The 16,960-nt window shown below is 40.1% G+C and overlaps 1 protein-coding gene across 2 annotated transcripts in view; it reads right to left on the bottom strand.

The window, feature by feature from the left end:
* Positions 1-16,960, bottom strand: part of tll1 (tolloid-like 1) — a 65,900-nt gene that overhangs the window by 28,097 nt on the left and 20,843 nt on the right. The window contains exons 2-14 of one of the 2 annotated variants that reach the window (XM_015060179.1): positions 11,809-11,931; positions 11,596-11,673; positions 10,840-11,013; positions 10,626-10,743; positions 9,557-9,735; positions 7,703-7,808; positions 6,991-7,115; positions 5,344-5,459; positions 5,075-5,177; positions 3,404-3,520; positions 3,026-3,171; positions 1,068-1,263; positions 711-836 (exon numbers count right to left, since the gene is read on the bottom strand). In XM_015060179.1, the coding sequence (XP_014915665.1) occupies positions 711-836; positions 1,068-1,263; positions 3,026-3,171; positions 3,404-3,520; positions 5,075-5,177; positions 5,344-5,459; positions 6,991-7,115; positions 7,703-7,808; positions 9,557-9,735; positions 10,626-10,743; positions 10,840-11,013; positions 11,596-11,673; positions 11,809-11,931 (1,707 nt within the window). Of the gene's footprint in view, positions 1-648; positions 837-1,067; positions 1,264-3,025; positions 3,172-3,403; positions 3,521-5,074; positions 5,178-5,343; positions 5,460-6,990; positions 7,116-7,702; positions 7,809-9,556; positions 9,736-10,625; positions 10,744-10,839; positions 11,014-11,595; positions 11,674-11,808; positions 11,932-16,960 lie in introns of those variants that run through there. The other variant, XM_015060178.1, reaches the window with a different exon arrangement.

Consider the following 16,960-nt stretch of genomic DNA (forward strand, 5'->3'; position numbering starts at 1 on the left):
TAAGTTGGTCAGAGTACATGCGTACAAAGAAAGAAAGTGTCATTATCAAATCATCAAGTTTGACAGGAGTCATATTAAATGTTGTTTTGACTGACTCTGTTTAACCAATTCCTTATAATACGTTGTCACTTTAAGTACTTTAAACATGCAAATATAATCCTGAAAGAAAGTTTTCCCAGAAGTAATTATACAGCTGAAATATTTAAAATGCACCATTTTCTCTGTTGAATGATATTTGTTTGGTTCTTTTAGCAGATGGTCTACATCGTGGGAATAAAAGCCCTTTTCCCTGTTTGATTTGTCTTGCGTGTTTTTTCCTGTTGATGGAAGCTGTTTGGATGTTTCTGAGTCAAACTGGCATAAAACACAAAACACTGTGAACAAGAATGAACATTCTCAGTCCCTCATACACACACACCACCCACACACACGCACGCACATTTTATGTTTTTCTAACTTCAAAGGACTTTGCAGTGACTTCCATTCATTTTTCATTCATCTCCACAGCCTAACTGCCTGACTCTGACTCGTACCCCAAACTGAACCATTATCAGTACATGCTTGACTCTAAACCTAACATAACCTCAATCCACATCATAAAAGTCCTAAACATAACCCCCAAAACTAGCAATGGGTCCTCACAACATAATATTTGTTGGAAAAATGAGCCTTATGATCTTAGAAATGCTGAAACACACACTCATTGTTACCTTCACAGCTCTTCTTGTCAGGAGCCAGTTCGTAGCCAGGGTCACAGGCACACTTGAAGCTGCCAAGAGTGTTTACACACCTCTGCTCGCATCCACCATTGTCTGGCTTGGCACACTCATCTTCCTCTGGAACACACATGAGTCAAAATTCATGTGAAAAGCCTTGGAGAGAAAAGCCACACGGGAAAAAACAACTAACAGGTACAGCGAGAAAAGAAGTTTCACCGTAAATTCATTAAATACAGCAAGACTTGTGTTGGCATTATTGATGAGTACTTTTAAAGGACAATAAATAAATACATTAAAAAAAATTGAAGAGAAAAACACTCACTGACTGCCTTTATTGAGCTCCCTCACCTTTGAAGAAGTTGGCAGCAAAGCCAGCCTTGTTCACCGTCCCGTCAGAGACAAACTTCATCCACAGAGTGTGAGAGGTGGAGCGAACGTCTTCAGGTTTGTCGTAGCCACAGAAACGGCCAATCAGCGGGCTCGTTTCAAGCGGGCCGTCCCGAACCTCCAGGTAGTCATAGGCGCAGCTGTCGTGCCTCTCGATCTACAACAGTCACAGTCACACGCACACACACACACACGTGTTCAGTGAGACTCTTGGAGTGTCACAGTCATCATCAGTGCCCCGTTTAACCGTTGTGCATGCGAGGACTGAGGCAAACGTAGAGGTCTATGGAAAATGATACAGGTTTTATGTGTGTGGGGTCAGTTGGACCCCATTTCGACATACAAGGGTTAATAGCTGATATGGCTCAAACTTCCTACCTTATTTGCTTTATATAGATTAATCATTGCTGTTAAATGTAAAAAATACTTGCAGTTTTTATGATTGGAAGGGAGAAAAACCAAGGAGTGTCTGTAAAAGAACTGCTGAGAGCATTTATGTAAAATGACCAACTCTGAAGTAAAAGGTGCCACATAATTATTCTCCACAGTTAGCCCAATCCTGACAGCAAATAACAATCTGTAGTTTTCTACACCTGTAAGGAGTGAAGTGTAACACATTGCACTTCAGTCCTTATAGATGTAGGAGTGAAGTGCAATGTGTTTCACAGTTTCACACTGTGTCACTCGTTACGCTGCAGCATGTCTCAGAAAGCCAAAGTATCTTTTCTAGCCAAGTTTTCCCACTTTTCTTTTCAAAGTTAAATTCAATTTTCACATTACTGGCTGCATTTCCACTATTCATACAATTGCGCAAATTGAAATGATGAAGATACATTTACTTAATGGAAACATGCTAATTTTGAAAAAGCTCACTTAAACAGCTTCAGTTGTATTGAAATTGATGTATTTCACAAAACTACAATGGCAACACTTTTTTCACATTACAAGTGATCAACAGCCGGATGTTGCTACTGGAGAAAATAATGAAGAAGACGACAGGAAGTGGTAGGAGGATGGTGGTTTTGTTTTTGTTTTTTCCAGACAATGTGCAGCTGGCTTCTCCAGAGCTCTCACAGCATCACAGTTCATAAAAAGTTGTGCCATTCCAACGTGTTGAAGTCAAAACTCTTCTGTAAAATCTCCAATTACAGTTTTCCCAAAACACCGCATACAAGGCGGGGCTTGTTGCTCCAACTCCTGAATAAGACGTCACTGTTTCCTCTCATGGATGATAGATGATGAGCACCAGCATCATGACTGACTTATGATATGTATTGTGTAACTGTGATTTTCAATGACTTATCGTGTGACTTAGCTTATTAACATGTGATTTTGATTTCATTTCTTATTTAATGGAAGCACCAAGATTTGCTCACATTTGTAATGGAAACAGCTACTGACACAATCAGGACTTTACAAGTGGATCTACCCTAAAGCAAACAAGTGTGGGAGGGGCTTGTTTCAAACTAAATATGGCTGCAGGAAAGTCAGGACTACACAGCTAATTCCTATGTGATGTACTGATGAACACTTGTGGACACAAATTTCTCCTTGAGCATTTGTCCATACAATTATTGAAAGTGGTTTAAACAAAGACTAGGTTTTCACATTTTAATGAAGAAAGAACACCGACTTTTGCACATTCACAGCTGTTGTTTGTAAAGCAGAGGAAGTAATTGATGCAACAGAGCAGAGCAGCACACAGCAACAAATATGGAGAGAATAATCTGAACTATGGGATTAAACACCAGATTCACACACAGCATCCGCTGGAACCTTTACTACCTTTCTAGCAACAATACGAGCGTGAAATTTGACCCAGACTTTCCGAGCTCATGCACACAGTGACACACACACACACTTGGAAACATACAAATACACACACACACACACACACAGAGATAGAGAGAGTGGGTCACCTCGAAGGCCTGGAAGCTAAGTCCAACATTGTATCCCTCAGACACAGTGATCCTCCACACACACTCTTTGGAGGGCCTGTAGTCATCAGGGTAGTTGGGAGACTGAATTTGCCCAGAGTCCTTGGTAATTTCCCCTCCACAGATGGCTGAACAGAAAAACAGAGAATCACAGCAGGCAGAGATGGACAGGATGAGTTAGCATCAACCGTTGCTGATTGCAGAGACCTGAAACATTCTCTCTGCACCATGAGTAATGGAGCTAATCTCAAAAATCAGGCATGTTTAATCATCAGACATAAGCCTATGCTGCATACGAATGCATATGCATGTTAACCAGCAATTTGTCCGAGTGATTTATTAATTTATAGGAGCTGCTACCTTCATAAACAGCAGCAAAGCCTTTGCCCACCCAGTTGCTGCTGCTGCGAAACTCGATCCACATCCTGCTGTCGGCTGAGATTAAGACATCAGGGATTTTGTCTCCACAAAACCTGCCTGAGAATCACAAACAGAAAATGAAAATCAACAAAATCACTTTAAGAACTGATTATAAGAAGTATTTCCCTTATAAGCCCAATTTAACTTAAATTATCTTCACTCTGCCAGGCCAATAACTAAAAAAAATCAAAATATTTTCTCCTGGACATGTCCCTTCATCCAGCAGTGTGTTATCAGTTCTACCTTCTTTTCTGCTCTGTATCTACCTCAATAACTTCCTTTTTGCCAATCCCTATGACATTTCTCAACTTTCAATTTTCTTTATCAAAATTATTTAATTTTATTTCTTTCAGCGTCCTTCATGAAATAAAAATGTGGAAAATCTTGACAATGATATATTTTCATAAATGTCTGCTGATTTATATTGATATATGCTGTGACGTGCAGCCACTTCAGATGTTCCATGAACTGCCTATGAGGAAGTAATCATTATTAGACAGTCCTTATGCTCAAAACACATCGGATCTATTTTGGCCTCCAATCCAGCGGAAAACCAAGTCAAATGAAACACGTTAAGGTCGCAGAATCTCTACGACTCGGTCTCTGACTCTCTGACCAAGACGGACCTGAGGTCTGTTTAGGTTGGAGCGACACAGCAGTTTGATGAGACAGAAAGTGAGCCACAGTGGCAAAGTAAAACATATCCGCTTTGGGGGGAAATATAAACTAAATAAACACTGTACTCACCAAAAAAAGTAGGGTATTTACTATGGTAGGACCTCCAAAGTCAAACAGCTTTAGAGGGGCAGTATTATGAAAAATGTACTTTTATAATCTTTGCAGTGTTATAATGTAATTCCCACATCAAAAGCATACCTATAGTGTTGCTTTGATTCTTTCATTCATGTTTGAGAAATCCTTTAATCTCCCGAGGCAACCATTCAGCTGTGCAAAACACCTGGGGAGAAGCTCCAAGCTTAGGAACTTATAGCTCACTGAGAGGCCCTCCCTGTGACTCCCCCCCCTCAGCTCCTTCAGACTAGCCAGCTCCAATTAGCAAACACCTGGTGGAACTGTACATCAGCTGAGCTCATTATAGGAGTTACTTCTCAGTGCAACGCTGGTAGAAACGTTGTTAAAGGGTCAATAGAGGATTCATGTTGTGACAACTTCCTGAAGGCGGAGTTTTAGAACGAGTAGGAGTTTCTTAAAGAGACAGAGACCCAATTTCAAGGCACTAAATTACAAAGTCAAATTTGTTTTAAGTCATATTTGATATATATATAGAATTTTTATAACAATTGAAGTTAACATAGTTACTCGACTGTGCCATAAAATGCCACTATATCTCCAGAAAATACATCATAATGTCTCTTTAAGCAGTTTACACTGGCAAGGATTTCTGGTACACACTCTCACATGAATACTTGATCTTGCTAGTCTGGCGTTGCATTGACAAACAGTCGAGTTGGAGCCTGTGTGTTGTTTAAAAATCTGGTCAAAAACTAGAAAGTCAGATGAAAGCGCTGTGTTTTTGGCTGTAAAGTCTTCAGGAGCTGAGACAAATTTCATAACATCTGGAAGAAATTGGATCTTTCATACAGATCTTACCAAGCAGCGGAGCCTTCCTCCAGTATCCATCCCGGACCTCGATGTAATCATACCAGCACAGACTGCTTTTATACAGGTCCATAGTGGTGAAGTTGAGAACAATCTGGAGGATCAAATGAAAGATCCTTTAGTTACTGTGGACGTTAGCATCAGTGACAGAGCAGTGAAAGAAGACAGCATCAATCTGTCATCACACTCTAATTTTTACTGTGTTTTGGTGTGTGTGTGTGTGTGTGCATGTGTGTGTGCGTGTGCATGTGGGTGTGCACCTTTTCTCCAGGAGTGACAGATATTCTCCAGACACAGTGAGTGTATGAGGGGTATCCGTTGGGGTAACCAGGTGAGGAGAAGTTACCGGTTGATTCCTGGAGGGTTTCTCCGCAAGCTGCAACACACCCAGAAGGAAGCTGAGCGTCAGCGACTGGGTTGTTCGTGTTCTGAATTCAACATTCCTCTGTAAAACGGTAATCTACTGGATGTGAACATATACTATATGCGTCTTGTAATTTGTCACTCTGTGGACATCTGACAAATGTAAAACAGCTGAGTTGGGCATTCTGGGCAAATGATCTGACCATTGTTGGTTTTCATTCGGAGCATAACGCTGCTGCTGTCTCTCAAAAGGAAGTTAGCCAAACGTGCCCCTCCTGTCCCATCGTGCATGCTGTCTTTTTCCCCCACAATGCCCTGGGGTTCAGTTCATCTGTCAGTGGATATGGTAGCGCCCTAGAATGACCTTATGAGGTTCAAGTTGTATCTGTTTCCAGCTGGGATACATTAATACATTCTCAGTATAATATCGATTTATAGCTTCCACTGAGACACACTGAACTTGCTATTTATGGGCCACATAATATTCAGGAGAAATCAACACAGAAATCACCAATTCATGCACAAAACACAATAAAGATACAGTTTATCATTTAGTACTGCATCATTAGCTGTGTTTCTATTACAAATGTGCGCAAAACTGTCAATATTCCGCTAATGTAAAAAAAAACACTATTTCTCAATATGTAGTGTTTCAATTAAATAAGAAACACAAGTAAAATCACATGTAAATAAGTTTATTCCCAAGACAAGTTGTTAAAAATCATGCTGTGACATCATCCTCCAACTACTTCCTGTTATCGTCTTCTTTGTGGTTTTTGCCAGTGGCAACATGCGGTTGTTGGTCATGTGACTTGTGTGATGTGAAAAAAATGTGTTTCCAATGCAGGTTTGCGAAAAAAAACCTATTTCAATATGGTCAAAAAAAACCCTAACAAAAACACATCATCCTACCACCAAAACTTTTCTTTTTACAAACAGAATTTTTTTTTTCCGAAATTGCAGTGTTTCCATTGAGCAAATTTATTTTCTAAATGTCAAGTTGTGCATTTATATGATAAATGAAAGCACAGCTGTTTTTTATAAAGTGTCTGTGTGTGTGTGTGTGTGTGTGTGTGTGGGTGTGTGTGCGTGCGTGTGTGTGGACTGAGAGCTTCGGTACCATTTACAAACAGCATTTACAGTGTTGCACCCCAACTCAGTGAGCAGCTCCAGATCATGTCAGGAACTCCTCACCAGGGAGCAGAATGACGCCAGATCTGTACGGGTGTGCTCAAGAACTGAATGTATGAATAAGCCTGCGTGCATGCATGTGTGTGTGTGTGTGTGTGTGTGTGTGTGCGTGTGTGTGCGTGTGTGTGTGTGTGTGTGTGTGGGTGTATGTGTTAGAGACGTGTGAAGACGAATTGGAAAGGTCATGTGGAAAAACATATTGCTACATTCCACCTCTGTGCCTCAGAGACAGGAGAATTTTGTGTTAAAGGTGCAACAGATTAATAAGGGCCATTATCTTTAGCTTTCTAGCTGAAAACAATAAACATGTTCATAAACCCAAACACGCAGTAACATCATAAACGCATCAATACCTGGACATCTATACAGCTTCCTTGCCTGTGCGATGTCTCCCTTGCTGAGCCTGGTTCTCTGGCCGATAGCCGGCCGGACTCCGTTCTCATCCCTGGATGGAAGTATTGTGTCGAGGAACATCCCACTGCAGGGAAGAAAGCGAACGTTCGATTTTCCACCACAGAACATAAATGTGTCATCAGGACAGTAAAATACAAGGTGTCCTGGTCAAAATAAATCCTCTAATTTCAGAAACTGGGAACATTTATTGGAATCCATATCAGTGCAGCGGCACTTCGTTCATTAGAGTCTAACTTCAACATAACACTGTTTTTTGCAGGGAATTAAATCATATAGAGCCCAGAATTATTCATACTACTGACCCATTTAGATTTCAAAATGTTATATATATATTTTTTTATTTCTAATAAGAAATTTTAAAAGATTATAAAACAACATAAAGTTTTGGGGAAAAAATATTTTTAAGGATTTAATTTTCATTTTAGGAAAAAAGAGCATTTCTACAAAAAAAAAAAAAAATCTGTCTTAAATCTGCAGCATGTAACTTTTACAAAAAAAAGGCTTTTTACATATTTGTTCAAATTATCATTTTGCTGTGGCAATGGCAGTTTTAAAAAAAATTAAAAAAAAAAAAAAAAAAAAGTTTTTTGTAAAAGTTGCATACTGCTGCAAAAACAAACCATGGAGCTGCCAAGACGCTGGAGCTGTTACCGTGAGAAGGTGTTCCTGGCATAGTGCATGATGCTGTCGAAGTCGTACGCTTCTCCAAGAGAGTTCACCTCTCCTGGCTCCATCTTCAAGAAATTATATTCCTGACCTGCACATATATGGACACATTTTCACCAAACAGAGCTAACACTCGATTGTCAAATCTTAGAAATATTATTTCTAAGTTAATTACATTATCATTTAAAACATTTTTATCACAGCTAACCTCCAATAATGATCCAGTTTAAGTGAAATGTTTTAATGTGGTTTTTCTGATATGATGCAAAAATTGGTTTAAGACAACCTCTGAATCACAGTTTTTAAGGTCGGGACAAGTTGACATACAAATGCTTCTAAACACACGGGATGAACCAGTCCCTGCCAGCATGCCCAGGTGGGCCCCATTGGGACCCATATGTCAGCCCTCCTTCCCCCCATATGGGGCCCACCTGGGCATGCTGGCAGGGAGTGATGTGTCTGCACATTACACGGCATTTAAACTGGCAGATAATTTGCCAAGTCATATGTAAGAGTGAAATATGAGTTTTCCTGTCCTAATTTTAAACGTCGATGCAGAGGCAGATCTAAAATAGCTCTTTGCATCATTTTGTATGTATTTAACAAAGATTTCTGATATATTTGTGATATTTATTACAACCCTAATTAAGTTGCAACCAGGGCAAACAGGCTTTTATTCACCAGATCATTTGTGTTACGCAAGTTACGATGGAAAAATACCATCTGCTAAAAGCTGACAAAAATGGAAAAACAGAAGAGGCAAGGCAAAAAGAGGTCAAGGATGTTAAAGTACACTGAAAAATTTACTCATTTGTTACAGCTAGTTTTATTAGTTTTGCTCAAGCTGTAATTGATTCAATTCATTCTGAAATCTTGGGCAAAACTACTCTAAAACTAGAGCAGTTTATGTTTGTTTTTTTCAGGTACAACTCCATGTTGCTTTCGTTGAGGTACACGTGACATCTGCAAATAATTATTCTGTTAAAATAAATTGTCTACTTTGCATTTAAAATTGTGCCGTTGCTCTAAGAAAAAAAGAATTAAATAATTTGATTGTCAACAAATGCTTGTCTGTCAGAGGCTGATAAACCAGAGTGCACCAATTGCAGTTTTCTGGACTGACCAGCCGATTCTGATTTTGGCCGATTCTGACTTTGTTGTGTCTTAAATGTTGCTAAATATGGTAAGAAAGTCTGTGAGTTGGCAACAGTGGGGTGACTATTGTTAACTGCAAACGTGCAGACATGACCAGTCGGTCAAACCTCTCTCACAGCAAAGCAAAAGAGGACAATTGGCTTAAGAATACAAAAGCCAATTGATTTTTAGACCTTTGAGAGATAAATAAGGTCGGTGGATAAAAATCGGCTTCACATTTAAGCGTCAGGTGATCACCAATCTTCCAAAATTAGGGAAATTGGGGCCAATTTATAAGCCAGTCGATTTATTGGTGCATTCCTAATGATAAAACAAAAAATAAACTAAACTCTGCAGAGAAGCTGCATCAGTATTATGTGTAGGTGAGGAACTCAGAGCATGTGAAGGGTGGAGGGTGGTGGGATTGAAGGTGGTGATGCTTCTAAATAAATCTGCTGCCCAGTAATTTGAAGCTGTCTGGCTGTGTGACAGAGCAGAGGTGTGTTTGTGGAAATGTGACAGACGGTCGTCTCGGGGCCTTCACAGTCATTAGGAGATCCATTCACACCTCCTGCTGGAACCCAGGCGTGAGCGCGAACCCGAGGCAAGCCGTGCTTGCCTCCTGTGACCGCTGGGGTTGCCTATAAATAGGCGGCACCCTGAGTGGCCCTGAGACGTTAGTGTCTCCGCGGTAATGAGTCTCACCCGGCTGGATGTTATCCCGGATTATGGTCACATGATCGTCACGGTCGGGGCGAGTGTGTTCGTGCCAGAAACCGATGACATGGCCCAGCTCGTGAACCACAATGCCAAACTTGTCGCAGTTCTTCCCTATGGAGATGGCCTGGGGTCCGTTGCCACGGCGACCCACGTAGGAACAACACCTGTGATGGATTGGTATGAATTTCACAGCAGGGAGGCAATTAAACACAGGTTTAGTAGTGAGGAGTTTGGGGGGATAAAATGCACTTAGTCAACAGCGAACTCATAAACACAGTGGAAAGCTCATATTTAATCATATTAATACCATAAAACTGCAGTTTTCTAAGCTTACATGAATAATCACTTGTAAGACTGAACAGAGAACCTGATTCATTTTTTTTCCTGACTATTACAGTCATCGGTGCCAGGCCAACAAATCTGATTAAAGTTATCCAGTGAGCTGATTGCATGGTGAGGATCAGGAGCCAGGTTACAACACAAGCACGAATAGATAATGTAGAAAAACAGATACACAATATTTACCAGTGGAGCTAAATAGATTAAAATTTAAACCATAAGAATTAGGATGAGGCTTTGGTAGTTCTCTCACAAACATTAATACTCCATATGGCACACAAATATGGATGTCCTGCTTTCCAGCTGTCCGCTCACCATTTTTCTTTTCTTTTTTGATACAATCAACCCTAATATCCTCAGTCACTGTAAAGAATCACGACTCACAACATCCAGTGAGTGAAGTGTCACTGCTGTCCAAACACACTCTGACCCCACCGTGCTGCCACTCGACAGAACAATGCACTTCTGCCGAGTCGGAACAAAAGGACTGCCCGAACATACAAACACTTAAAACCGAGTCCCGTGATTGGTGGGATGGGGAAACAGGAGCAGGACAGGAAGGAAAGCAAAGCCATTGTTGAGTGACCATATCGTCTCTCACTGTGACAAGGTCACTAGTGAACCCTAGGTACACACACACACACACACACACACACACACACACATAGAGCCACGCACACAATCCAAGATATACAAAGACGTCTTCCAGTCTTACCCGCAGGGTCTGTAGGTGAAGACGATGTAGCTTTCCTCATCCGTCTTTTCAATGAAAGTTACACAAGTCTGTTTCTCCCAGTGACGCATGGCCTGCTTGAACATGGCCCTCTGACTACCTAAAACACACACATTTTACATCCTACCTTTACACAATTAAGTGTGCATTAACGCAGCTGCGTGGCGAGGGTTGAGCAGCTGAGCGGAGTTGTTACCAGTGAAGTTTCCTCCGATGACGTAGGGGATGACTCCCCCGGGCCAGATCCGTTCAGCTCGGGATGTGGCCGCTCGAGGAACACGGCTCTTCGCCGCCTCGCTAGGACTCCCACCTTTCCAGGTTTGGCTTTTTGAACTGGCAGCTCCCTTGCTTTCATTCTTCGGGATGTAGTCTAATTTAGAGTGAAGTGAGAAAAGCCATTATATTATTTTTACATATTATTAAATATTAGAGTTCTAGAGTTTTTCCACCAGGACATTTTGTAGCACAATCAAGTAACTATGTCACTTCTAGTTATAAAAATGCTTCATATATATGACTTAAAAGAAAACTGACTTTGTAATTTAAGGCCTTGAAGTTGGGCATCTGTCTCTTTAAGAAACTCTTGCTCTTTCTGAAACTCCGCCTCCAGGAAGTCATCACAACATGGCTCCTCTATTAACCCTTTGACAATGTTTTTACCAGCATTTCATAGAAAAGTAGCTCCTACAATGAGCTCAGGAGATGGACAGTTTTACCAGGTGTTTGCTAATTTGTGCTGGCTAGTTTGAAGGAGCTGAAAGGACAGGCATTACTTATGATGTTAGATCAGATGTTGCTGCCCATCCAAATCTGGTTTATCATTTTTCAATGAAAAACATGTCAGACAGCTTCCAGTATCATGGATACTAACTTATTAAAGGCACAAAAGAGAACTAAATGTATGCCTCTCTAAAATAAGAGTCAATGTCAGGGTGAATTTCATGTTGCATACCAAAGCCAAATCTGCGTATTCTCTCCAGCAGAAGGTATAACGATCCTCTCTTCACATCTTCATGTTCCCCAAGGCCTCCTGATTAAGAAGACAAGCAAAAACACATAACATAAACTTATATTTGTCTACTTTTATGCTTCTATGCAGCAGCTTCTGAACAAATCTGAAAATGCGTGAAAAGAGTGTGAGTCAGCGTTGAAAGAAGGCACTCACCTGAAGTGTGTCCCTGTCGGGAGTGTGAACGCATATGTGTGTGTTGTTTGAGGTCTATCGTTCTGTCGATGTGGAACATCTGCAGGTCCTCCTCATCCAAGGCGATGTCACCCCAAAATACAGCTGAAAGCAAGTAGAAGAAAATGCTGAACACACGCGTCAACATCAAAAACAGAGCTGGTGGTGTGACCGTAAAACCTGTCATATTTCATATCGGTCGATATTGATAATTATTGATTAGTTTTTTGTCTTAAATATACAAAATACTGCAAAACTTGTGATGTGACCATTTCTGTTTTAAGTTGTTTTTATTTTCTCCTCTCCCTCCACGCCATTGTTTGTTTTTTTGTTTTTTATCAGTTATAAAAAAAACTGTGAAACCTGAAACTGCTGCTACGTGATTACTCAATATGTTGTTGCTAAGTAACCAAAGAGTGAGTGAGTTAATGGATGCCACTGAACTCGCTTAGAGTTTGAGTATCTAAAGCCTTTCCTCTGCCTACATGTCCCAGAATGCTGTGCGGTTCAGGACTTCAGTGAATTTATTAAAAATTATATATATATATGATGTTATTGATTTATTATCCTGCCCTAATAAAAAACTAAGACGTCAAACTTTAGCAAAGATGAAAGCCAAAGACTAAAAGTGAGTGTTTAAAAGTGCTTTGAATTCTCATATTTATTCCAATAGCCTCAGTACAATTGCAATAAATGTTTTTAATGAGTCACTTGTTTTTGAACAAGCTCATTTGAAAAGAGACTGTTTCAGAAATATGAAATAACTTCAACTATTAGTATTTGTTTCCTACTTATTACTAAGATGCTTCATCAGGTCATTTTCTCTGACCACTTGTCCTTGCCGGGCCGCAGAGAGTCAGTGCTGATTCCTGCAGGTCAACAAAGAGCCACAGCCATCTTTTGTTTTATCAAGTGCCTGTTGCAAATGAACTATAGTTATTTAGTTGAAAGTCAACAATGTCACTGAAAAGAAGTTGACTCACTTAAAACCTGCTTGTAATAATAGCCAACACGTGAATTTCTGAGAATGGATTAAGATCTGCCTGGCCTTAAGATTCTTAAGGTTGTTCAGGCTTGGATTTATTCAATCTGACCTAGACTAACCTACTAACACTTATTGTGACAAGGTCTAAATTCCTTTGATTAGGTTAATACAATGTGCCTCAGTTCACAGAGATCTAGGATACAGAAACTGTCCCACATAAGAGAAACCAGTCCACACAACTCCTGGAGTAGACGCTTTTTTAAAGGAATTAGCCTGTAATGTGATCCGATCTGTGTTGGCCAAACTGCTGCCTTCCAAAAAATATACATAAACATGACCGCCTGATGGAAAACAAGCTAATACTCATGTTCACAGATGACATGCAGAGGTGGGTACAGACATTAAAAAAATATACCCATGTACGAGCAGACCTGCCTGACTAACTTTATTCAAGTAAAAGTAGAAAAAAGTCCTCACCCAGGTTAAAATCTCCAAAAACTGCCTCCAGAAATGACAGCAGTTGACCATTTCATTACTTCAAGCACATTTAACCCAATCTTTATTTATTCATTTATTTCAAATATGATAGTAGTATAAAATCATGAACAAGAACAAGGAATGCAAAAAAACATATTTTTGTATCACAATAATCTTAACATGCTCATAAAGGAGTAGGAAGAGTAGGAAGTAGGAAGCCAGTCGCAGGCATACTTTACACATTCGGAATATTCAGCTCTTAATAAAATGACTTTCTGATTTGTTTTTTTGTTAGATTTTGTATTTATATTTTTGCTACAGTAAATCCTCTCATTTTGAATTGTACCAGAGGTCCTGTGTGGTGAATGTCCGAAGTGAAGTGAATAAATATGCTGCCACTATCTGATTTCAGTTCTAATTTCTAATCATAATAAATTCTATAAAACCCTACAAACTAATTGACTTCAAAATGAGACACTCCATTTTTTGGCCACTGCCTGTGACTGTAATGATGTCTTGAAGTCCAGCAACTTGCTGACTTTCAGAAACCTTGTCATGCAGCAGCATGGGGTCTCACTTTAAACTTTCTTATGCACATTGAGAAACTTGTGTTTCACATCAGCTGGAGCTTAGACCAGCTTAGCCAGTTGCACTGCTTACTTACTGCTTACTTACACACCACACAAAAATGCACACACTGAGCCACCAGGCCGGTGGTCTTACAGTGGTCTGACATCAGGTCATGTGTAGGATTTTTTTTGGAGAGCTGCTCTCATTAATGACCCATGAAAACTTCCATCCTGCCTTCCTAATTCTCTCTACCCGTTCCCCGTCTCCTCAATCGGCTTCTGACATAACTTTGAATGTGAGCCACGCAGGCTTACGTTCAAAGTTATAATTCACAGAATTAATTTCTCGCACAGGATGTGAACAGATTTCCTTAGAGCAGGATGTAGCTGAAGGAATCTTGGACTAATCAACAGTTCGTAACAATGGGTAAAGTGCAGGTTAATGTTATGCTCAATGGCCTTATCTTAGCAGGTGTGAAAAATATATTTCCATTTTATTACAATTGCATAATCTCATGCTTAAAAATAGAATTCAGGGGAACATTTCACTTGAATTTGTACTCAATTGAGAAAAGTCCTTTGTTAAAAAAAATAATCTTAGAAAAATCACAAGTGACACAGAGGCAAGGTTAAATCAGCCACCGGTCAAAAGACTGAACTAGGACCCTGTTCAGCTTGCCGCCACACACACCAAGGAGGATGATAAACTGAGGTGGAAAAAAACATCACTGTTTGAGAACTTCAGCAAAAAGTGATGTTTTAGGGTCATAACAGCCATTAAACTGTCATGACCCTACATGCTATTTGTCAGGAAAAAGCCTTCTCAGTCCAGATATATGCTGAGTTTTTGTGAGGGTTTTTACTAGGAGTTGTGTGCCAATGTCAGAGGAGACTTTGAGTTTTTCAGTAACAAACACTCCAGGCAGGTCTGGTGCGTAGCGAAGGATAAATATCTACAGAAGCATCTCATTCCCATTGTTAAGCATGGAGGAGGAGCTGTGGCTCTGTTTTTGTTTTGGGAGGGGGGGGGGCGGTAATTAATTATAATGGGTAATTACTGGATAATGAGCTAAAACATGTGGAGGGAACAACACAGAAATGGCTCAAAGGACACAAAATAAATCTTCTACCATGGTTATCTCAGTCCCCAGGCTTAAAGAACAACAGAGACCATCAGCAAGATAAAAGAGATGAAAACGAGAGGATCTCTCTTTCTCTACTTCTCTCTCTCTCTCTCTCTCCCTCTCTCTGTCTCTCTCTGTATGCTCCTTCTTAAAGAGACAGAGGCCCAATATAAGGCATTAAATTACAAAGTCAAATTTCTTTGGAGTCATGTTTGATACAGACAGCATTGTTGCTATAAAAAGCCCTAGAAAATACACAGTACTGTTCCTGTGCCTTTCCTCTGATGAAGGGAAGTCACATCCCACTGATGTCATGGAGGTTGATGGTTTATAATGAATGAGAACTCCAGCAACCAAGAACAAATGTTGCATGTGAAGCTTCAGAACTGCACATGTTTGACGGTTTCACCTTCCATTCACCACCATCAATAACCCACATTCTAAATCAAAAGACCTAAAATCACTTACTATGGAATAAATATGTCACGTTAGACATTTTTATGGCAGATTTGAGATACAGCCATGCACCAAAAGGCTCACAAAGAGACATAAGTAATAGTTTAACTGCTCTGTGTTTTCACAGCTGTAACTTTCAGTCAGACAGTTCTATTCTCCCTTTATAGTCGTAAATAAACAGTTTTTTTTTAAACCCATCGAAAACACAGCAGCTTTTACTGTTATAGTACTGCATATATTGAACATGGTCATGGAGATACTGGTTCATGCATGAACTTATTAACTGGTTGAAAAGCCATAGAACATGTTACCAGCATCTCCATAACTTTTAGGATTTTGTATTAATTTGACATTTTTTGACACACTTCAGGAGAAGTTCATTGGGTGCTTGTGTCTGCACCTGCAGTACAAGTGGAAATAAATGCAGCTCATTTAGTCAAATAAACAACTCTTACCGAAGGATTCAAACGCTTTATGAAGACATAATTAATCCAAAATGAACCGACTTTATGCTGGAAGCTCTTCCACCTGTCCTGGCTTGGAAACAGCAGCCAGTGGAAGTTGCTCCAGGAAACAATCACAGCAGATCCATAAACCTTCTTCTACTGGCTCTGTTCAACTCTAAGAAGGATTTTTGACTTGTTGATCATGTTGGAGTCAAATGACTTGATTTAGCACCTTGTAAGATCTGAGATTTGACAAATAGATTAAAGGTTTATTGAACTATTATTTCATATAAAAGATAATAACAATATATATATGTGTTGAAAATGACTTGCTGAACTTCAAACTAAGTGATTTTGACTGTGGTGCGGCTGTTGGTGATGGGCTGCTCACAAACTGCTGATCTCCTGGCCTTGATTTTACAAAGAAAGGCCCAAAGAAGAAACAGATCGAGTGAGTGGAAGTTGTGTGGAAGAAGGACGTCAGAGGATAAAGGAGAACGGGCAGACTGGTACGAGATTGTAAACAGGCGACAGCAGCTCAAGCAACAACTCACTAAAACAAAAGAATGCAGAATACCATCATATGACACATCAAACCTTGAAGCAGATGGCCAACAGCAGCAGAAGACCACATCAAGTGGAACTCCTGTCAGCTAAGACCCGAAAAATGAGGCTACAATTCACACCAGCTCACCAAAATTGGACAATAAAGAGACTGGTTGGAAAATTTCTTGCCACAAAAGGTTGTGAGTTCAGCTGTTTGCCTGATAACTATTACACTGGGGGTCTGGATGACCCCCTGTCCTGCAACTTTAAACATGCCTCTGCTTCAACTCACCTGAGTCAAATAACGAGCAGAACTCTGGAGAACTTCATGCACTGAGCAGCAGAGTTCAAGTCAACCGAAGTGAGATATGGTTTTTAGAGTTTGCTTTTTTGGACTGCATCAGAGTTCAACGTTGCACCATCCAAAACAAACTGAACTTTGTAAGCAAATGAATTGGAGTTTGATTGAAGTGGATTAAACAGGGCTGGTGTGAATGGACCCAAAAAATAATTTTTGTATGAATGATGTCT

This window comes from Poecilia latipinna, unplaced genomic scaffold (genome assembly GCF_001443285.1).
Source record: "Poecilia latipinna isolate Pla-1442-1.1 unplaced genomic scaffold, P_latipinna-1.0 Scaffold1691, whole genome shotgun sequence".
Classification (NCBI taxonomy): Eukaryota; Metazoa; Chordata; class Actinopteri; order Cyprinodontiformes; family Poeciliidae; genus Poecilia; species Poecilia latipinna.